Raw genomic sequence first — 22,919 nt, 5'->3', positions numbered from 1 at the left:
TCTTTAGAAAAGCAAAACAATGGAAACACTTTGGTTATGTTGAACCAGAAAGTCTGAATCTGCTTCCTCTAACTTGTTCCTTTATATCTTTACAAATTATGTGATCAGATACTGAAAAGATGACCTTTAACAATACACACGATAACTCTAAATAGAAATGAATGTCAATGTATGTTCTTCTACAGATGGATACATTTCTTACAATGGGCTGAATCAAATAAAATTTAAAAAAAAAACTTACCATAGCCTAGTTGTTACTTAAGAAAACCAAAAAATATAACACAACACTGTAGTAGAGCAGTTCATGGTTACCGTACATGACAAAACAGTATGTTACTTTACTTGCATAAATACACAGAATTTTGTAGGGTCCAAAATATCCACAGTAGTGTTTTATCAGAGTGCAAAATGTTTTCCCTTTAAACAGATCTGACACATGGATTATGGGTGCGGTCACGTCCAAATTGGTCTGGACCAGGATTAGTTCAGCATTTAGTCCAAGTTTAGACTAAACTGGGCTCAAACCAGGATCCGACAAAGACAAGTGTGAACGCACCACATGACACCTTTCCCTTGGGCAGCACATCCATTTACAAAAGGAACTAAATTGATTTCAGAAGAAAGAAAAAACATAACTTACTGGTAAAGAAAACTAGGCTAAACTTGGAATGATTCTGGTTCTGTTATTGTTAAGTACCAACAGAAATGAATTGGTAAATTAAACACACACCAAATACTGGAGTAATGATGACCACCACTGGCACATCCATACACTTTAAACCATAGCATAAAAAAAAAAAAAAATCAAGTCACCATTTCCCCCCCTCCAAAAAACACCATATCTGTCAAAAACACAAATTTGAAAATAATACTGTACAATACGTTATGTAAAACAAGAGGTTTCCAGTCGTACCTGGGCTGCTACCGTTCAGTTTACCATTCGGTTTAACTGGGCATGCGACTAAAAGGATTTGATTGGCAATTTTTTCGTTTAAAATATTTGTCTAATGATTTTTTATGTTTTCAACCGTTTGTATCGTGATTTTAATGCATCTTTTCCTGTTATGTAAAGCCCTTTGAATTACTTGTCTATGAATTGTTCTCTACAAATGCCTTTCAGGGAGAAAAAACACCCACTTTGTTCAACATTAGTCTATCTTCCTAACAAAACGTAGGAGCGACAAGAAGCACCGAAGTCTAGATTTCATTGTGTATTTAGGAATGCCCCCTTTTAGCATCAATGCTCCCTTATAGCATCAATGAAGGAATGTCCTGTGCAAGCGCCACGCTGCAGACAGGATGCTGCAATGGAAATGATCCAAAGCACAAAGAACAGAACAGTCACTCTTCCCTATGTAACGTCAATACAAAAAAATGATATCCCCCATTGTTACACGGATATGAACAATATACATTCAGATTATGATCCTACCTACCCTGCCTCCAAAACAGCTCAAGTCATTTGTTACGGGAAAGGGTAATTATGATTCAAAGAGGTTAACAAGAGCTCTAAAAAGACTGATCCACTGGTGTAAACTATGACATGTGAGCGAGAATCACCATTGGATTCAAGAGCCACACATTTCAGAAAGACATGGAGTGTGGAATGCCAGTTATAATCCTAATTTTGGGAAAATTAGGTCGGGCCGGGACTGCAGCATGTTGCCATGACAACTGGAACAAACCCAAAAGACTGAATGTCTTAAGGAGAACACTGTACATTGTCAGAATAAATACATACAAACGTATTAACTTATTTTTTGCCTTTCCTCAAAATAAACTACTGGCCAAACCCAGTTTCGATAATTTCATCGACACAATCTTTTTTTTTTAATAAATAAATAGAACCAAATTTAAAGAAACAAACACAACTCCTTAAAGATACTCATACAAATGTTTTCCTGTGTGGTTTTACCACAACTAGTATGAAGCATTCGTCACATTGGAAAACACCATAGAATCCCTCATCGAACAAAAAATGGTGCCAAAAAAAAGGTCAAATGTTTTACCAAAACAACACATTGAATTTTTGTTTTTTAATAATCCTACAGTTGGTTCTTTGCTGCAGTGTTAAGCGTTAACAGTGATGCAAGTGATACTGATGACTTACGAGTGTTTACAGGTGGAAAAGTCTTTGCTTTGCACAGACCTAAACAAAGTTACCCAAGCTTGGTGATCTGTAGATCTCCACATATCCGTACTGTATCAATAGAAGGCAAAGACTTTACTTTGTGATAATGGTCAAAGAGCTGGTGTCCATCTACAAATATCCGGAACCTCTGATGCTCACAGTGGATCTCAATCTAGAAAAACAGATACAAAATGTAAATGCAACTAGCAACAACAGACAATCGGAATCATACAGCCGGAGTACATTTGAATCCTCAAAGAATACTATTCCATTGCTCAAGCTCCAATGAAAAGATTCAACCGTAAAACACAATTATCCACAGTAAACACAATAATTATAGTATTCCATTTTTAATGATGATTAATGTATGAGGTTTAGCACTTGCAATTGTACTTTAATATGAGATAATAGTTGTTTGAATCATAACATAACCAACAATAAAATTATATATTTAATATGGTATAATAATTACAATAAATTAGAAGTAGTAGAAGAAGTATAATAGCTTTAAGGAGTTTGTATAAATTAGGTCTAAACAACAGACAGGACAGAAAGGAAACAGCTGGGACACGATGCTTATGCAAGTTTCTTAAGAAAAATGACCCTGTTAGCCCAAAACTGTCTTGACGTCCTCTCATTGTGGAAATTTGTCCTGCAGTTTTTAGTCACAAGATTCCATGATGCATATTTTTAGAAACGATGTGTAAATGTGCAGAGTTATTAGAGCAGAAGCTTGTGTTAGCCTTATCCACGGTCCTATGAGCATCAGTCAGAGTGCATATGTGCAGCTGTCATGCTTAACCCCCCAAACCTGTGCCGTACAGCTGATACCACCTTTATACAGCAGCAAACATCATAAATAATAGATATATAGTAGAATGGACGATATGACTCAGTATAGCAAAGACATGTAACTAAATAATAGCAGCTCCAAACCTTAGGGGTTTGAGGAAAATGATTTTGTTTGGGGGCTGCATAAGGAATAAGCCACAATGAATAAAGATTAGTACAAATAAGAACAAAAGGGATGTGTATGTCATATTGTGCCATCAAAAACAGAAATAGAATAAATAGAGTAATTTTATTACTCTTGTACTCATGCCACAGCCAAATAAATATACACGTTACCCTAAAAGGTTGGTCTGGTATGAACGGAAAGTAGTCGGTAGAAGCTTCTTCCTCAGTCCATTTTCCAGATACTCGGGCATTGCGCAGGAACCTGCGCTCACTGAAGCGGGCGGTGAGTTTTAGGGCTACATCAGACGGAGGATCCTCTTTGTCAGAGTTATGTCCACAGGTCAGGCTCACATCGAAGCTAAAGATTTAGAAAGAAGTAGCATAAGGGATGTCAGAATCAAACTCATAATTCTGCTTCTGCTGTGTAAGAGCAAATAACAGCATGGCAATGGTCCATAATCCCTTAACAATAGTTCTGAATATAATCCCAGGATTTGCATCTTGTACGAACCAAACTGTCATAAAGCATAATCCATTATAAACCCACATCATTTTAACCTTAAAACAGTGGCTGCTTGTGTATTTCTGTGCTCGATTTCTCACGACCGACACATTCACATGACCTCTACTTCTGTCTGCAGCTAAACTCGGCGCACACTGATGTCACCGGGAAGTTTTGCCAAGTATGACCCAAGTTTCCATGTAGTGTAAGGACACTTCCAAAACAACCACTCAAACAGTGACCGGCCCCGGCTTTCTTCCAAGTGGCCAGGAAACGCCCAGCCTATGCATACTTAAGAAGTCACCATTTTCCAGAGCTGCCCACGCACTCGAAAACCTGTATTTAAACAAAATGGCTATCTCTGAAATGATGCATGAATGGACCGGACGGATCACATAGTCAAAGCACTGACAACAGGGTTTGCTCCCACCTGTCCGGCTCCAAGTCCACAATCCCCATGACTATGATCTTCTTCCCTGGACGCATGCCTCCTCGTATGCGTCCACTGAAGGGCACAGACTAAAAAAAACACACAAAACAGTTACTTTTAAAGCAGTAGTCCGATTACAAATGTTACTTCTGCAATCCTTACGAGACGTGACATATCCTCCTTGTCTGGAGAGATGATGCCAGGGTTCCCCACAGAGTCGTTGAGGTAGTCATTCTCCACATTCTGCAAAAAAAACAGAAGTACAGTGTGCAGTGCAGTACGTTTAAGAGAATTAAACATGTGCTACATAGGCCGTTGTTTTGGGATTAGGGAAGAGACAGAGTTTACAGGCCTAAGATGAACACAAAACACAGCAACAACAACGAGACGAGGCGGCTTTTCACGCCCGCACATGTGGAGACTGTTGTCCAGCGTGTGTGTGGTGCAACGTGCCCGACATGTAAAGGTTGTGCTGGATTAACTGAAGGCCACTTGTATGCGGACTGAGTTACACACACACGTATTCGGTTTCCCACTCGCGTCAGTGATGAAAGCGGAGAAGCCCCGCGCCCCGTTTCACCAAGCGCCCGGGGACAGAACGAGCACCGCGGCGCGCCCGGGTCTAGTCCGTGGGCAGCGGGTGAGGTAAAGCCCGTCAGGTCCGTCTAGTTTGGAGGAAGAAGCAGATCTAGGCTACTTACTATCCCGTCGTGCTCCGCTGCCTGCACCGCCATCTTGAACAGAGTCTCATAGGATTCTGAATGTGCGCCTTGCAGGACGTGGTGCGTCCGCGTCGTGGCACTCGCTCCGGAGAAGGCGGCGCGCTCTTCCTGCTCAGCGCTCCCGGCAGAGACTCACGTCTGACCGGTGCAGACCACGGTGCTGACCACGGCGCTACGTGCAGGACTGTACAGAACATGGGTGGATATGTGCTGACGTGTGCTTTATCATCATTACAGCTGAAAGCCTAATCCGCGTCTGTTAAAAGGGCTAATCAGACACGACTGAACCCTCCTCACAACAGGCTTTGCTCGTTATATCTTTCATTCTAAAATACATGTATTTACAGTGCTTACATTTCGCACCTCATCAGTTCTTGGCCGATTGGCCCAGGTACTCTCAATAATTTATATGATCACTAACTGAGAATATTTTTTTCCAAAACATCAGAAAATGTTATGTGTACTGCACATTACTATTTCATTCTGTTGGATTCTCCTCTCAACGAATATCTTAGTTATATAGACATACACACGATTGCATACTTTAAAATCCCCCTCTCCTATAAATGGGATAGTAGAAAGCATATGTTATTACGCCACCCTGTGGGTGTTTGTCGGTATTACACCAGCACTTGCACTAAAGGGGGCAGTGATTCACCACTGGACTGTGCAGCACCAGGACCACTGAGCTCATTGGTAGAGTGCTCGTCTTCTGATCCAAAGGTCGGCGGTTCTACTCCCCGCTCGGTCAGAGCGGTCAGATCCACTGGCCCGCAGGTTGGCGCATGTGCCTCATTGCCTCATGTGAATACTGCCGTTGTGTCCTTGGGCAAGACACTTAACCCAATTCGCCCCCCAGTGTCTGTGAACATCTGGGGTGTGAATGTGTGTGTGAATGGGTGACTGATGCTTTGAGTACCTTGACGGTAGATACGCTATATAAATGTGACCATTTTAATATAAACTTGATGTAAAATGGTCGATTCAACTATTCACGTGTTTTGCTCTCTGCGGACAGACAGCTGGGTTAAACAGGTGGACAAAACCAGACCGTATTTTGCCCAATATGTGGAAGAAAGAAAGACAAATGCAGAGAACCACATGTGTCTCTCAGATTGACCTGCTAGAATAAACTCATTTCCTGTGGGGCTTGTGAATGGGCTTGTGGCGCGCTCCCCTCCCCACGCACGCGCGCACGCAGCACGCACGCAGCACGCGCGCGCCTCCGCTCCATCCCCGCGCGCCTCACGCTGCCATGGCCGCAGACACTGCAGGTCGAGAGGATGTAACAAGCCCAGCTGCAGACTCCACCGAGATGGAGGAACGTGTAAGAGCATTTTGCATTCTTTCTTGTTCTTCTCGTGTGTTGTCGGAGTTTTTTATCGTGTTTTGTATTTGACATCGGCCGTTCACTGCATTCTCACGTTGTTGCCACAAAATGGACATAAACTGTGCGGGAAAGACTTCCACACTTACCTATTGGTTCATTTACATTGAGGGCAGGACTTTGCGGAAGGAAAGATGGCAGTGATTTAGCGCAGTGTCTCCTCCATCCTCTGCAGCTCTCATGATGTCACAGGAGCGGCTGAATGGCTGAAGGGCTGATGCTCTGGTGGATCCTGTCGGCCACTCGCAGTACACAACTGTCACTACAGTGTGGGATCATTTGCGTGTGTCCTGGGCCTGAGCGCGGTTTGTTTTTGCCCCTGAAGGCGCAGATTTGGCAGAAAAAGATCTGCATATTTTGAATTGCAAAGCGGGGAGACTATGAATGGAGAGAGCATCCCTGTGTAAACATTTAGGACTTATGTATTCATCTCCGGTCCTCTGGCTGGAGTTCTGTTATTTTGAGCAATAGAATCTTCTCCGCCCACTTCATCTCTTCTCCAACCTGCTCTACCACTTCTCATGAAAGTGGCTGAATGTTTTTGTCTTCAGTTGTTGTCTTCTGTGGATAGAAACACATCAGATCTTTCGACTTGTTGGATTATAATTTGTAGTTGGGTGAGATTGATTTTATTTTAATGATACATTAATAGTAAGTACATTTACTATCACTTTATATTGCTACAAATGTCTTGAATATTGAGGTTAAATGCAAAAGATTACATTTGGCTGTCTCTAATCTGTCTAGTGGAAAATGAGAGTAGATTAGAAAAGATTGACACTGTGAAAGAATGTTATTACAGATTACTGCCTAAGGATTGTTCTGATTTCTTGATCGACATAAGAAGGTACATTTTTATAGGTACACTATAATTCATGATAATAATCAGATTAACCTGTATGATTAAATCGGATTTAATCATACAGGTTGACATTATATTATTACCTACATAATCTTATTTTTGTAACACGTATGATTAATTTAATTTTTTTTGTTGTTGCCAAAATTGTATTTATTTTAGTTTTCAAAAAATGCATTTTATTGTGTCCTCTAATCTCCATGTGAAGGGGGAGGCCATGACAGCGGATGTGGAGGCTCCGCCGCCTGCTGGACAGGTAGAAGCTGCGATCCGCTGCAGAGAAGTGTGCCGCTCCTATGGCAAACTCAAGGTCCTCAGCAATCTCAACCTGACCGTGCCACAAGGACAGATGTAAGTGCAGTTTTACAAGTCCAACATGGTTTAGCAGGCAAAGAAGAACACTATTTATCTCACGTGGCATCGCCTCACTTTCCATCATACTGTACATTTATCTTTGTTCTATCAGATTCATGTTTGCTTTGCCATACACCATTATGTCTTGCTCTTATTTGACAAAGGAACCCTGTGACTGGCTGACCAAATCTCAGGCTCAGGCTTTTTCTTCAAATCTGATTTACATTCTTGACCTCGAGACACAGAGAAGTTACAACTTCTTAGAACTTTGTAATAACTGACTTTACTCAGCCGTGTAAAGTTCTGGTGCAAACGTACAGCTCTAAACCTCAGCTGTCATCTGTCACTCTGTATTCTGATGTTGTTCCAGCAATGGGATTGATTTAAACTCTAGTAGTTCTTGCCAACATGCAGTCTGTGGATACTCTATAGCAGGCATTTCCAAACTACGGCCTGGGGTCCAAATGCGGCCCGCAGACCAATTTTTGTTGGCCTTCCGGCTTCTTGCTAAGTTGGTCCAAAAAGCATTTTTATGTGATAACAACCTATTATTAATATTCCAAGTATTATTAAAGGTGTGGAGGCTCATTGAACAAGGCCAAATGCAACATTTTTAAGTATTCCTTTTCTAATTCAACATTGTCTGGTTGTTTGTGGCCCTCTGCTCCATATAAGTTTCAAAATGTGGCCCTCAGTAAAAAAGTTTGGACACCCCTGCTCTATAGCGATCATCATTTTAGGTGTATAAAGCGTTTAGAACAGAGGAATTTTTCTTCAAATAATTGTGTGTACTCCTAATTTCACATTTATATTCAAAGATAACCAACTCTCTTCTTGTTATACATACCATGTTTTCAAAGGGAACATACTGGTAGTTTTGTCACGGTTCTTTGGTTTCTTCGGTTACAATCTGTCCTAATGTCATCTGTTAAAATACATTATGCCTCTGTCATTGGCAGATATGGTTTGTTAGGCCCCAGTGGATGTGGGAAGACTACGCTGCTGAAATGCATTGTGGGTACTCTAAAAATTTCACGAGGTCAAATCATTGTGTTGGGAAAGCCACCTGCGTTTCCAGGCCACGAAGTACCTGGAAGAATGGTTGGATACATGCCACAGGTAAATGAATCAAACGACAACACCACATCTGTGAATTGAAACTGTAAAATGATAATATTTCATGTATAAACACAGCATCCATTCATTGTATATGTTAAACTGATTTAATTTTGTTGATTGTATTCCAGTGTAAAAAACAAAAAATAAAATATATTTACCATCCACAAAAAGCTATTTTTTGATGAACCGTACAATGTATTTACATGTTGCCTTTGCTCTCGCCTGGTCGATTTGAAGCCGCTACAAGTCACAGTGTAGTGACCTGTGGCTCACTCGAGTGTTTCTCATTACTGTCAGTGAATATCAGATGGGGCTGCTCGGATTACGAGGTCGTATGGAACCATCTCCGTAAGAACTTATCTGTAACTTGAGTTCCCAGGCCCCATGTGACTGTCGTACAGTATAAAAAGCATTGCACTAACAATCTTTTGACCTCAGAAGCACTGGCATGAGAGGTCCCAGTTATGTAAGATAAGATAAGATAATCCTTTATTGTCCACACATGGGGAAATTTAGTTGTTGCAATGCAGTAGATACAGAGGGGAAGGACAGATAACTTATAGGAAGTTTAAAAAAAAAAAAACACTCTTAATAGAAGAACTCTTATAAACAAAACAAAAAACTCTTATCAACAAAACTCCTCTCGTATCTTAATTGAAAAAAAGATAAATAAATAAAATAAAATAAAAAGATAAAGATAAAAATAAAATAATAATAAAATAAAAATACTAATAATAAAATAAAGTAAAGTAAAAATAGCTAGCATAAGACTAAATAATACTAATACTAATGGTAAGTAAGTAAACAAAAACACTTTTGTATGTTGTATGCACATGAATATGAAATTAATTGCTTGTGAGTACGACAGTAATTGCACATGAATATGACGGTATTGCACATGGTTAGTCAGTATTGCACATGTTCAGGACTAACAGTGTTTGTTATACAGTCTGACAGCAGCAGAAGGAAAGACCTGTGAAACCTCCTTCACACAGCGAGGGTGGATCAGTCTCTCACTGAAGCTGCTGTGACTGAAACTGTGTGAACTGAACAGAAACCATTTCAATAGTTTTCTGCAATTATCATCATTCATCCCAATCATGACTGTTCTCAACTTCTGGAGCATGCTGATATATCCTTTATGAGTCCTTTATGCTCTGTCTTGTAGGACCTGGCCCTGTACAATGAGTTCACCATCAGCGACACTCTGACCTTCTTCGGGAGCCTCCACGGTCTGACTCGAAAAGAAACACAGGACCGCATGAACTTTCTCATCGACTTCCTCGATCTGCCTCCGAAGAACAGGCTTGTTCGAACTCTCAGGTGATTTACGCTGACGCTATCTGCAACTTTATCACGGGCAATTTGAGACAGAGCTGGTTTAGATAAAAGTCCAGTTGACAGAGTGCATGCTTTAAATATCCATGGTAGCCTACAATGATTACCATCTCTTATCTGGACCTCGAGGACACTTACAGGACCATAAAGTGCAGACGCTACAAACGAGCATTGTACAGACCGGAGAGATCTGATTCGGACTTTGATACAAATCTAACACCTCTTTCATGAAGACTGCAATATAAAACTACATTTCTAATTGCTTACATCAATCCATATTGTCCCATTTTAATTTAAAATAGGGAGACACAGTTCTTTAGCTTCTGCACACAATTACTTGAGAAGAAAGACAAACACCATACTTTAAATATTTCTGGTATGGATAAACAGACAGTGACACCAGCTTTGATACGGAGGCAAATTTAACATAACATCAAAGTAAATAAAGTATATTTCACCCTGGAGAGACAAAGAGACCACGAGAATGGACTGTTTAGCAAGCTTTATTCGCGAGTTATTCGGCGCTCAGACCCCGGCGGAAGACGTTGCAATCATGGGCACTCCATGATCTATTTGTATTAGATGTTTCCCCCCGGAGCCTGGAGACTGGTGGTGGTAGATGATGAGGGGAATGTAGAGGAGGAGCTGGGGAGGTGGTGGGTCGCAGTACGGTTTGAGCGGCCGAGCCATCTGCCTGAGGGCTTAAATGTGACCGCCTGGTGCTGATTGGGAGCAGGGAGGAGTCACTTGAGAGCGTTGATTGGGGATGAGGAGTAGGTGCGAGGGCCATGGTACAGACGCCCCCTGACCTTTCACCCTACTTCTTTGGCCAGGAAAAACTGCATAACCTCTTTGGGATAAGCGCAGAAACCTGGGAGAGTCCATGGTGAAGTGAGGGATCTGACTCTCACAGACGGACAGCTGGGCGCCCTCTTGAGTGCGATGATGGCGCTGGGGAGAGGGGTCCTTCCATGGTGGCCTTGACGTAGATGGGTGGAGTTAAGTCTTCCAGGCTGAATTTACGCAGGCTTCATTACTACTTTGCATTAGTAGTTATTCGCAGTCCGTCTCACGTTTGTCAATGAGATGAGTCGTGGTTGTCGAGCAGGTTCATCTCGTCTCCTGATGAAACTCGCTGAAATGTGGGAGATTCACCTGTCACCGTTTATTTTCAGCCGTTTACTCCTCTCTCTCGTGCTCATGCTCATGCGTCTGTGTCGTTTGTCTGTTGTGTTGCAGTGGAGGTCAGAAGCGCAGGGTTTCTCTGGGAGCTGCTCTGCTTCAGAATCCAGAGCTGCTCATATTGGATGAACCCACAGTCGGAGTGGACCCAGTGCTCAGGACCAAGTATGCACCCACGGTTATAGTGACATGCGTCTTGTTGTCTCGCCTTATAAATAAACACACAAAAACATTTTATTTTCTATTTAAAGTTCACATTTTCTGATTTGATGCCAGCTGATACATTGTGTAGCCCTTAAAGGAAGTCATCAGGACAGTTGGCACTAAACAAGGCCTTATTGCCCCTCCCATGTGCTTTCCCCAGAGAGTTGGCAGGCAGCTCTGTGGAAACGCTTTTTCAGAGATTTTCAGGAAATTAGTGCCACTAATTCACTCTTTATTTAATCTGGTTTCCTCTACAACTCTTTTAGGATTTGGCAGCATCTTGGGGAAATTGTGAAGACAGCGAAAGTCTCCGTCATTATCACCACTCACTACATCGAGGAGGCCAGACAAGCCAATGTGGTGAGAGAATGCATGGGACACACACACAAGCAGAGGAGCGTAAATGACAACGCAATCAGTGCAATCATGAGCTGCATCTCTAGGTCTTTTATATTCTGCCTACAAAAACAAAGACTCCATTGAGGTTTACTCTGGGGATTTGAGCACACAAAGCTCGCTCAAATGCAGTATATTTGCTTGGACAGATGGGACAAAAGCTGAGGATTAATATGGACAGATTCTTGGTTCTTGATATTATAATCTAAATTACAAATTAATGTGCAAATACTACAGCTATAATCGGTATTACATCAGTATCAATCGCTAATATGGTATTTATTTCACACCTGCTTGGTATATTGCACATTGAGCATTTTCCTTTCATTAGTGCTACTGGTGTTTGCCTCAACAAAATCCTGTGGGATTTACCTATAATCGTGTTTAAGATTTTGAGTAGTACATTTGCACTGAACACTGGGTTTAAAATGTTACAAAGACAAATAAAGCCAAAATAAAAAATACAGCCTAACCCTCAGTTATCATAGAGTTTAGGGTTAGTTGAAATATACAATGTTATCACTGTTCTTAAGAGGGACAAAAACAGCCCTAGATCTCCTAGTCTGTGGTTGTGTGTCATTATTATTGCTCTGTGCACTGAAACTATCTCTCAAAAAATAGAGGGAAACTGTTGATTTATTTCTGTCTTTATGATTGTTAGAGGTTGGCATGACAAATGTGAGAGGCCTCTCTTGACTAATTTACTAATTAGAAAACTGGACCACTTCCACTCGTGACCTATTTTTGCAGTGGCTTATAACTAACAAACTCTCTTTACGCGGTGTAGGTTGGTCTGATGAGACATGGCCATCTACTGGCTGAAGGTCCCCCAGAGCAAGTCATGAAACTACATGGCACTGCAGTAAGTTTAACCCACATACTCCCATGGGCAGCTGTCCTACAGCGGCTGGTGGCCACATGAGAGAAATAGTACATTCATAAATATTTGCAATAAACCTAACGTTCGAAATACAAATGTTAATTTTGTTCACAGACTTTGGAGTGTACTTTTTTGAAGCTTTGTCAGTCCTCAGACCAGTCTGCCCCTAAAGAGAGCCCCAGCCCGCTGGATGTAGTGCTGGAGAAGAGCCAGTCGTTTGAGAGCAACCGCGATGAAAGTCGACCTATTCTTGCTGTGAATCCTCCTCCAGAAGACATTCCCAAATTTACAGGTACTATTTAAATTCCCAATGTATAGATGATAAACATACTATCAAACTGAAATAAAACATGGTACATGCTCATGTTCATTGTGCTTTTTGCAACCCATTTTAACTCTGCAGTGGACTGGAAGCTGCGAGCCCGGCACATGCTACCAAAGTGTAGTAACATTGCAGCCCTGACAATCAAAACATTGGTCCGGTTTAAAAGGACCCCAGGGTAAAGCCAAACCAACACTTTAAATCAAATATTGAATTAAGTTTGATATACAAACTCAAACCAGTGGTTTTTGTTTTGTTTTGTTTCAGATCCCTGTGTTTCCAGTTCTTGTTGCCCGTCATCCAGATCACTCTGATTTGTCTGTGTATCGGAGGCGACCCTCAGGGCATCCAGGTCGCGGTGGTCAATAACGAAACATCTCCCTCCTCATTCAGCTATTCAGTGCTCTCCTCTATAGACAACTACAGTATCCATCAGGTAAGAGATGTTTGTCACTTTAGAGCAGCTAATTTGATTATTATTATATATAGATAAACAAACTGTTCCAGGATTGACATTACAATGACATTCTAGTAAACTTACAAGTATAATTAAGTTATTCCAGTGATACCCGACTCTCCCCTTCCCTTTTTGCACTCTCTTGACTGCAAACTGCAAAAGAGATATTTACATATTTTTTAAGGATTTTTTTGGCCCGTAGGCTTTATTCGACAGGACAGTGCAGCATGAAACAAAACATGTCGCAAACAACGAGCGGCACCAAAATGACCATTTAAACATGTTTGTCTTAGAAATTTTCTTTTTTTTCTTAGAACATAAAACAACAAAAACAAAACCAGGCAGGACCAGAAAGAAACAAACAATAAAAAGCAAAGGGGTGGCATCCAAAGAAAATAAGGTTAAAATAAATTAGGTCCAAAACAGAGATTCCCTTTAGTCAACTTTTAGTCCAAAAGTAATTTTTTCCCATAATGCATATGTTGATTATGGTGTCGGTCCAGTCCTTAATCGTCAGCAAGACTTGTGTCAGACATCTTTTTATATTTTTTGATGTTCCAAAAGATTTTCATCCATTGTGTCCATGGCAGGGTTTCTGAGTGAGATGGTGGTGTCGACAATATCTGTCCAACATACAATTTTAGAAATATTTTTATGGCCTTTAAGGGTGTTAACCATATTGAACTTTAACTCTTAACAGGTGAACTTGTCATATTCAGATGCTTTTGAAGGAATTAAAAATGGAGAATACTGGGGCGTCATAAGCTTCAGTAAGAATTTCACCACCTATCTAACAAAACGGTGAGTCTGTTTTTACTCTTTTATTCAAATGTTTTATTGTGTCTTGAAGCCAGTACATGTCTGGCAATTTTCTACTTGCATTGACAATCAAGTTTCCTGCAACAAAGTGTATGCTGACTTTGGAGGCAAGGTTGTTGTTTCGCCCAAGAAAACAACAACAGCCATAACAGCAACAACAACAGCAACAGTAATAAATAATAATCTTGACATCATGACAGCCCTCTCTGAGCTACCTTTCTCCTACACTTGCAGTTGTTTCTAAAGATAAGATAAGATATTCCTTTATTGTCCCACATGGGGAAATTTCATTGGTGCAACGCAGGTCGATACAGAGGTAGATACAGAAGAACAGATCACTTATAGGAAGTCTGAAAAACACTTTCAGTAGAAGATCTCCTATAAATAAATAAAAACTCCCATAGGCAAATAAATAAATAAATATCATTACATGTGATCCCGACAGTAATTGCACATGAATATGTGTCACGACAGCACATAGATTGCACGTGATAATATGGTAATACCTTGCTTCTCTTGCCTTGCAGTACTTCACAACAGGCTAATTAGCTGTATGCAGCATTTGTATGTAAAAATATGGTTTGTCCTTATATAAAATTGACATAAACGCTGAAGTTGTTTTTCTACACAGCTGAACACATTATAACACCTTGAGCAAAAGACTAAGTGATCCTAATTTCACAGCACTAACTTAGCCCAACTGCCCTTAATTTAACTTTACTGCTTAAATCATCTATAGCAATGGTTCTGTACGTGGGTTTCTCTGTAGTTAAAATACATCCTGGCTTCATCTACATTTCTGTCCACGTTTGTGTTAGTCCTTGTTTAGATCATGTGGTACTCAGAAGGCCAAGTATTTTCTTACTTAGTGTAGAAATGTTAAGAACCACAGATAAAAAAACGTATAGTTAATTGTGTTTCCTCACACATTGTAGATGCGTGTCTGAATCTTTGTACAGTTTGTACAAACTATATTTTTTCACCATGGCATTCAATGATAACTAAGTATAAATGTATTGGAGAAAGAACTCCACCAAGTTGAACAAGAATCACGGGGCAGTTAGTCAGCGGTTAGGAGTTAGTCAGGATTATAGGGTAAAAGCCATTGTGTTGTTGGTATGATTTGTATTCAGATATTTCAGGGTAGACAGGCTGGTCCTTCTTGTCCTGAACTCAACTTGACAACAGTAGGATTTGTGTGAGCCAATCAGATGTAGATATTGTCATGTACTCATTCATGTGACATGTGAACAGACTGGAGGTGTTTGGCATGTCCAAAATGCCTGAATACTAATGAGCTGGCAAAATCACTTATCAAGACACGACAATAGTAGAAAGTGTGCATTTGTGTGATTAATAAAGCTGTGAAAATCAAATATGTTAAGAAAAGCGACGTAAAGCTGTTTGACATAAGAGGATTTTAATGGCTAGATGACTGCTCTTTGGTTTTTTACCCCTGTCTCTTCTTCAAAAGTGGTCAAAAATCAAATACGGGTAATATGCATTTCACTAGCAAGAACCACACCACAACAATGGAATATGAGAAAAAGTTTCATTAATAATAGTGATGAAAGTTGTCTGGGTAGAGGATGGGGGCTTCCTTCAGATGATGATGTGTTGATGTGTCGAGAGAGCAGAACAACTATAGATGCTGGGTAATTATAGGCGTGGTTAAAGAGTGGAGGCGTGGTTAAAGAGTGGAGGCGTGGTTAAAGAGAGGAGGCGTGGTTAAAGAGTGGAGGCGTGGTTAAAGAGTGGAGGCGTGGTTAAAGAGTGGAGGCGTGGTTGCGGGAGGAGGAGTGGGCGGTATAGTCATTTAAAATCATACACTAAATGTTTTGGGAGTGGCTTTCAGCTCCACTGATGCATTGCATGCCATAAAAAAACAATGTTTTTTTAATTAGTTACATTCCTTTATCCATGCTGACGTAAATGTGTTAATTGCTGCGCACATGTTGTTGAGAGATTGTGTTTATGTGTTATTTGTAGGACTGTAGTCAACTAAAAAATATTGTTTGACTAAAATCATGTCATGTGCATCGATTGATTGTCTAAAATGGAAAGTGGCATTAGTAAAAACTGAAGAAAAAGTTCTAATAAACTGCATATTTGAATGTAAAATAAATTCTAACTCACCTCTCTCACTCCTTGCCATAATAATTGTTGGTATGGTTAACGTTTCTTGGTTTAACGTTTCTCTTTTCTTTAATTCCTGTTTGTCTTGTCAATGTTGGTTATATTTAATACATATTATAATAAGAATATGTGATTTACAGAGCGTTGCAGCGCCATGTCTCCAAGGAAATAGTCGATGGGGGATCTGTTCATGTCTGGCTTGACTACACAAGTAATGCATAATAGTTTATTTGTCTCGTGTCACTTTTTTATTGTACTGTATGCACAATGATGGACAATACATTCAGTAGTCTGAAACAAATGGTAACTTCATGTTTTTTTTTATTTGCATCAGATCGTCAAATTGCCCTTATGCTGCAGAAGAAACTACATGATGCGTTTCAGGTAAATAGCTTGCTGTCATTATTTAAACTCAGGAGAAGTTATAACAAATGTTTCAAAATCATTTTTTGTCATTCCTGTTTGCAGGCTTTTATTGAAAGCAAGCTAGGAAGCATGTCTTATCAAGTTTCCCTTCCTGTTAAAGTGAGTATAACGTCTTAATCCACCTGTGGCAGTTAAGAAATATTTTTTTAAATCTTCTTGTCTAATGATGATTATGGTTTGTACTTTAAAATAAGTTACACATGTTTATTTTTTTCAGTTTGAAGAGCCAATCTACGGTAGCCAAAACACAGATTTCACCACCTTTGTGACTCCTGGTGCTGTTCTCAGGTCTGTGATTTACTGGTAAGCAAGAAATGTATCTGCAGTACAATATTAAACAGCAATGTCTCTTCTCTTAAAGTATCACTTTCTATCTGGCTGTTGGTCTGACTGCTCTGTCCTTTGTCTTGGAGAGGAAGGAAGGCCTGTTGGACAGATGCTGGGTGGCAGGTGGGTTTTTCCAACATCAACCACTTTTATATTTGATACTTGTTTTGGCATTTTTGTAGAATATTGTTTTTGTTACTTTATTTATTAGCAAAAATAGTGATCAACGTCAAACATTTCTAGAGTGTACTGTCTGGAATAGCCAGTAGAGGTCACCATTTCAGAGCATAAATAAATCCTCCAGCATAGGGACTTAATAATACAACATCATATACATAAATATATATACATTTAAATCAAAAAGGGCATGCATTTGAGAAAAACAATTTAAATTTACTTAAGGATAGGATAAAACTAAAGATAGGCTTACTATGTACAGTTAAAGTTACAGATGTAGTGCAGAAAGCGAACAGTGCAGTGAGTGATTGAATTATAGTTAAAGTGGCAGGTGTTATAAAGTGTTCATGAGTCCAACGGCAGAGGGAAAGAAACTGTTCTTGTGGTGGGAGGTTCTGGTCCGGATGGACTGTGGCCTCCTCTTTGTTACTACTACGGTATATTGAATGTAAATATGTTTATATCTGTGTTGGTTTCTTGTGACGCAGGTGTGAGCTCTTTGGAGACAATGCTGGCTCATCTTTGCTCTCAACTCTTTGTCATCAGTATCCAAATCTTCATGCTGCTCATCTTCGTGATGCATGTTTTCAAGGTTTGGCACTCGACTCGACAATATAATACAAATTTAAAAATAAGTCCTTGAGGTCACATTACAGGTCATGGATAAAACAGGATGATCAAAACATTTCATCAGTGACATACAAGATTTCAAAAATAGAAATTAATTAGATTTACATGTTTCAGCTACTTCTACTTCCCTTCTTCAGGAGAAGAAATAACAATATTTTTTAAGACAGAATGCACCTTTACCTAAGAACTATATAAGTCACATACACCAGATACATCCATATTTGTACTTTTTTATCATGGCAGAAGTGTGAAAACCAATAGAAATGTGAAAATTCTTATCCTTGATTTTTTTTTTATACTAGAATCAAGACTCTAGCAGGGCCTTGCACAGATGTGATGGAAATGGGCAGGTTGACTGGTTGTATTGATGTGAGCAGTCATGTGTACGTGCTCGTATACATGTTAACTAAGGTGCTGAAGTTCAACGAGGCGTTGACTCCTTAAATAAGTTCCTGCGCCTGTCGTGTCCTCCAATCACTGTAGGATTGCCACGACAACAGCCCCTGATTGCTGTGGTAACGGTTGGTCATGTGACCCCTCAAACAGGTCTATTTCTGCACGTTGTCAGGGGAGATGGATAGTGTCTAAGGACAGGGTCGTGTGGAGATTGATGCAGTTATGTCACATATGGAAAGAGTAGCCAGCCTAATCTGAGGTGATTGTACTATTGTTCCTGTGTTTTTAGTCTAAGATCAGTTAAAAATGTCTTACATTAATTGATCTTTCTGAGAGATTTTTTTTTTTTCAACTTCAATGCAAAACAACTACTGCATGGCTGTAAAACAATACACTACAGCAACAAACTAAAATGTGTAATGTAATGTATATGAATTTGCGTGTTTGTAGATGCCAAATGAAGGCTCCTTGGCCCTCATCATCATACTGATCGTGCTGCAGGGAGTGACCGGTATCGCCTTTGGTCTCGTAATCTCGTCCGCCATCGATGACGAGCAGAGTGCTAACCAGGCTGCGCTGGGAGTCTTCTACCCAAACCTCATGATTAGCGGTAGGCATCAAAGCATGAATTAGCTCATTCATAGAAGCCTTGGTGGGCTTTTTAGTCGTATATCTTCATCCATACTATAGTTACTGTTGTTGAGAGAAATGTGTTGATAATCCCTGGCTCCTTGCAGGTGTTATTTGGCCTGTCGAGTGTATTCCTTATCCTCTCCGATACGTCAGCATGGCCCTGCCTCAAACTTTTGCAGCCGAGTCCCTTCGTTGCATCATGTACCGAGGTAATTTATGCTCATAATTTACACAATAAAATACATTACAAACTCCACTATCTTAATGTAATTGCCACAAGTCATTAGTCCTTTTGTCAGAGGCACATTTCAGTGTCCACATACCGCAATACTGTCCAGTCTGTGTTGGTCTGTGTTCCCTAAATGTTTAATCAGCTCTCGATCCAGTGTAATTCATCCACCTGGAGTAGAAGGCACAGTGTTTTCTCTAGCCTTCCCTGCCCTGCCTATATCTGCATTGACCTCATCTGTGTGGACAAAGCCATGTGACAGCAGCTCGCTCTACCTCCATGTTACATGATATAGGTCCTGAACAGGAATTGACAGGAGATGTTTTCTTACCCGAACCTCAAAGATTGCAGAAACAATAGACAAACATAAAGAACAGCTTTACTCAATAGATTTGCAGTTTAATTATAATACAAACAATATACTAACAACTATAATAGGGCCAAGGGTAAGGCATGTGCAGCTGCCAATCTCACAATGGTTTAGAGAGTACATACCCTAACAGAGAATTTGTTTGTGTCACTGACCATATCTCAAGTAGTTATTTTGCCAGAAAATGAATAAGTCTGTGCATTTTTTCCATTTTCAGGCTGGGGTCTGAGCAAGATGTTGGTATGGCGTGGGTTCGCAGTCACTCTTGGCTGGAACACTTTCTTCCTCATTTTGGCCACTGTCATTCTGAAGCTAAGGACTTGACCGCCTCCTTCTGATGAAAATGACTCATTTTGGGGGCAGGTGAGGCCAACAAATCAGCCAGGCTTTTTGGGCTGTGAACTAACTTGGATACTCGGAGAAGAAGAAACACGTCGTCAGCTCCATTCCACATGCCTTTAGCCAGCTGCCTGTTTAAGTGCACTACATGTTTGAAGTCCTGCACAATATAAAATGATATATATTTACTATCATATTGTGCACATTACCTTCTCTCTTGACTTAAGAAAACTCAGGTTGTAACGTGTTTTCTTCTAGCCTTCCGTCTTAAAGCAAACAAAAGAGAGAAGTAACCAATAAAGTTGCTGAAAGTACGAAATGTTATTGCCCCTCTGTGAATGACTAGCTGCCTATTTCATCTGACTCTTGTATTCTGCGTGCTGCGTTGTCTGTGCATGGCAGGAAGTGCAAGGTGTGTGTCACATCTTTTTAACATTAACAGGTGCTTCGCTGTGAACAAGTTGTGAAGTTCAGTTTTTTTAGTGCCTGCCTTTTCTGTAGAAACCAAATATTGATAACAAGATGGGTGGTTTGTTAAACATTATACTCCTCTATGCTGTATCCAGTGGAGGCTGTCTATGGAGTTATTGTTGCACACACACAAAATGTCTGGATTGAGTTTGTAAAAAGGGAAAATATAAATTAAATTATGAATTTTTCCCTGAATATTTTGTCAGTTTAACAAACATTTGTATTTTAGATTATACTTTTAATTGTATTTTTGCAAATGTTCCATATACATTGTTTGTGCCAACACTATTAAGAAAGAAAGACACGTTTACTTCTTGCTACAGTAAATATTATGCATATTTACGTTCACAGCATGTTTTCTGAACAATGCTGGCCATAAAGCTTTATGTACTCAAGTAGCACATAAAGCCCTAAATCTAAATGCATTTATGCACTGTTAAATAGCTTACTCTAGTCACTGTCCGCTAACCAGACCTCATTGTTTATGTTTGTGAAAAGAACCTTTGAAGGACACAATAGCTGCCAGTGTTCAGTAAAAGTGGTTTTAAAAGAATGCGAAAACATAAAATATTCTAGTCAAGATAACATTAAACCAGCACAAATGATAGAACACTGAAGTTATTACAAATATTTACTGTGAATTTAACATTTTATCAGCTATATTGTTGATCTTTGATTAGTGTTGGGTTAATGGGATTTAGGATTTTAAACACAAATCCCACATTTTGTTGATTGTTCTGCCAACTGAAAATCATTATATTTTGTGTACAAATGCCTTAAAGAACCTATTATAATATGCTTGGGCTATATGTTAAATGCTTTTATCCCACCATGGTTTAATTTAGCCTGATATGATTGAAATCATTGACTTAATACACTAAGATTATATGCATTGTTTACAGATGCTTTTTGTTCTGTAGTTGTAGTTATTTGTGAAGCTAGATAAAATTCCCTGTCATCTACCTCCTGTGTTTCTCCCTAAAGGGCATGTAACCAGTGGACACTTATGTTGTGACACATTCTTGGATTTTGAAAGAATAAACTTGTTGAGAAATATGCCCTTTGTCTGTCTGGTTCTGCCTTTCACAGTAAAGTATCAGGAGTTATTCCTGTGGTTGCCAACCGCCCGAGGGCCCTTTGAAACAGATTTGTTTAATTACTTCCTTGCATCACTGTGTTTTATGTTACCATGACAATGACGAGGCAGCTGCCTTTGATTCCTATGATTCCCTTCTCTACCAGACTTTCTCACAGACCTTAACACTGCTCTATCCATCCCTCTTAATTAAACCTGCAAAGTACTTCCTCATATGTTGTACACCAGTGTTTCCCAAACGGAGGTACTGGGGCATGGGTATTTTTTGGTGCTGGTCAGTGTCTATTGCAGATTAAGGTTGCACTCACACTTGTTCTGGTTTGAGCCCAGTTGAGTTCAGTTATTGACTTTAGTTCTGGGTTTAGTGTGAACGCACCCTTAAGCCCCATTCACACACTCGGCTCGACCCTATTTTCCATAGCATTTTGCCAGAGCAGGAACATGTGTGAATAAAGCCACAACTGAATTCCCTGCATTTTTGATCTGGCAATTTCCCTGGTAAATTTCCTTGGTAAAATGCCTGGACATGGAATTGGACGTTGGATTTATGTGTGAATAGGGCTTTAGACTTGTTGAATTACTTGCTTTATTGTAAGGATACCAGGATATGTTTTGTCCTGGATTAGGTGCACTACAATAAATTCACCTGGATTTTACATTCTGGTCTAGTCTTGTCTCTGTGTTGTTTGGCAAGCCAGTTACACAGGTGTGAACACCGACCAACTATACATGTACGACTATTGCTATAATTGGTCGATTCACGTTGGTAGCTAAACACAGTGAAATTCTATGAGCTAAAAGTGCACCGTATTCTCAGTATTATCTGTATATTTGCAAGTAGTAGTGCATATTGTATCTTGGTTTAGTCTTGGCTTAAGCCCAGTTTAGTCCAGATGTGAACTTGGTTTAGTCTTGGTCTTGTCCAAGATCAGTTCAGAATTTATTCAGCCCCAGATTAATCCCAATTTTGATGTGGACAATATGTGAATGTGAACCCATCCTTCGAGAGGCCAGTCTGTGTGCACATAAGATACAAACCTACAGATATGAAATGTTGTAAATATGCACTTCTCTGACAACCTACTATTAAAACTGTTTAGTGAAATGAGCGTCTGACTGTCTCTCCACAGCCAATTACAGCAGTGCAGAACAAACTCTTCCTCATTATAGCCAATGACTATGCAATTACACACACTGATGCCCAACAAGAGCCTCACGGGACAATGTGTATGGAAATGATCATTTATAAGATGGGTGTGACTCAATGATGGCCACAAAAACACAATATATTTAATTTAGGTAAAATAAACTGAATTATTCTGGTCTACATTTGGTCATACATTACATTTCCCATTATGTGATTATGTAAATAATAGTTGTTTAGAAATTTTGCATTTTGTTTTCCAAAAAATAAGCACCTAGAGTTTTTTCCCCTCTCAGTTGATTGAGGAAACTGGATTACTCTGAGTTTAAAAAGAACAGGACCTTCTTAATCTTCAGCCACTGCATGAGCAATAAAATCTTTCTATCGCTGTGCTTTTCTGCACATCATATTGTTCAGAGCTGCTGAAAATGAATTCAGATGATTAACAGCATTAGTCAATCTTAGAGGAAATAAGGAGTATAAAGC

At 39.8% G+C, this 22,919-nt stretch overlaps 2 protein-coding genes across 3 annotated transcripts; one reads left to right on the top strand and one right to left on the bottom strand.

Annotated features, from left to right (window-relative positions):
• Positions 1–798: 798 nt before the first annotated feature.
• Positions 799–4,907, bottom strand: LOC140350933 (galectin-related protein-like). Its single transcript, XM_072436527.1, has 5 exons — positions 4,722–4,907; positions 4,183–4,263; positions 4,021–4,109; positions 3,260–3,446; positions 799–2,303 (listed from the first exon to the last, which is right to left on the bottom strand). The coding sequence occupies exons 1-5, from the start codon at positions 4,752–4,754 to the stop codon at positions 2,160–2,162; spliced, it is 534 nt and encodes a 177-aa protein (XP_072292628.1). The 5' UTR covers positions 4,755–4,907; the 3' UTR covers positions 799–2,159.
• Positions 4,908–5,957: 1,050 nt separating this feature from the next.
• abch1 (ATP-binding cassette, sub-family H, member 1) lies at positions 5,958–21,250 on the top strand. Of its 2 annotated transcripts, none has more exons than XM_072436524.1 (20): positions 5,958–6,069; positions 7,197–7,339; positions 8,302–8,461; positions 9,630–9,784; positions 11,039–11,146; positions 11,452–11,545; positions 12,369–12,443; positions 12,576–12,753; positions 12,865–12,961; positions 13,051–13,219; positions 13,941–14,041; positions 16,336–16,406; positions 16,530–16,579; positions 16,664–16,720; positions 16,839–16,909; positions 16,983–17,071; positions 17,614–17,717; positions 18,602–18,761; positions 18,889–18,993; positions 19,601–21,250. In XM_072436524.1, the coding sequence occupies exons 1-20, from the start codon at positions 5,998–6,000 to the stop codon at positions 19,705–19,707; spliced, it is 2,166 nt and encodes a 721-aa protein (XP_072292625.1). In that variant the 5' UTR covers positions 5,958–5,997; the 3' UTR covers positions 19,708–21,250. The 2 variants fall into 2 exon arrangements, with proteins under 2 accessions (XP_072292625.1, XP_072292626.1); XM_072436525.1 differs by having other exon boundaries at positions 5,960–6,069; positions 7,203–7,339.
• Positions 21,251–22,919: the final 1,669 nt, after the last annotated feature.

The sequence above is a fragment of the Eucyclogobius newberryi genome, unplaced genomic scaffold, assembly GCF_026437365.1.
Source record: "Eucyclogobius newberryi isolate DKJ021-1_F unplaced genomic scaffold, fEucNew1.0.hap1 SCAF_8, whole genome shotgun sequence".
NCBI lineage: Eukaryota > Metazoa > Chordata > Actinopteri > Gobiiformes > Gobiidae > Eucyclogobius > Eucyclogobius newberryi.
This window is presented reverse-complemented; position numbering and strand designations above follow the sequence as displayed.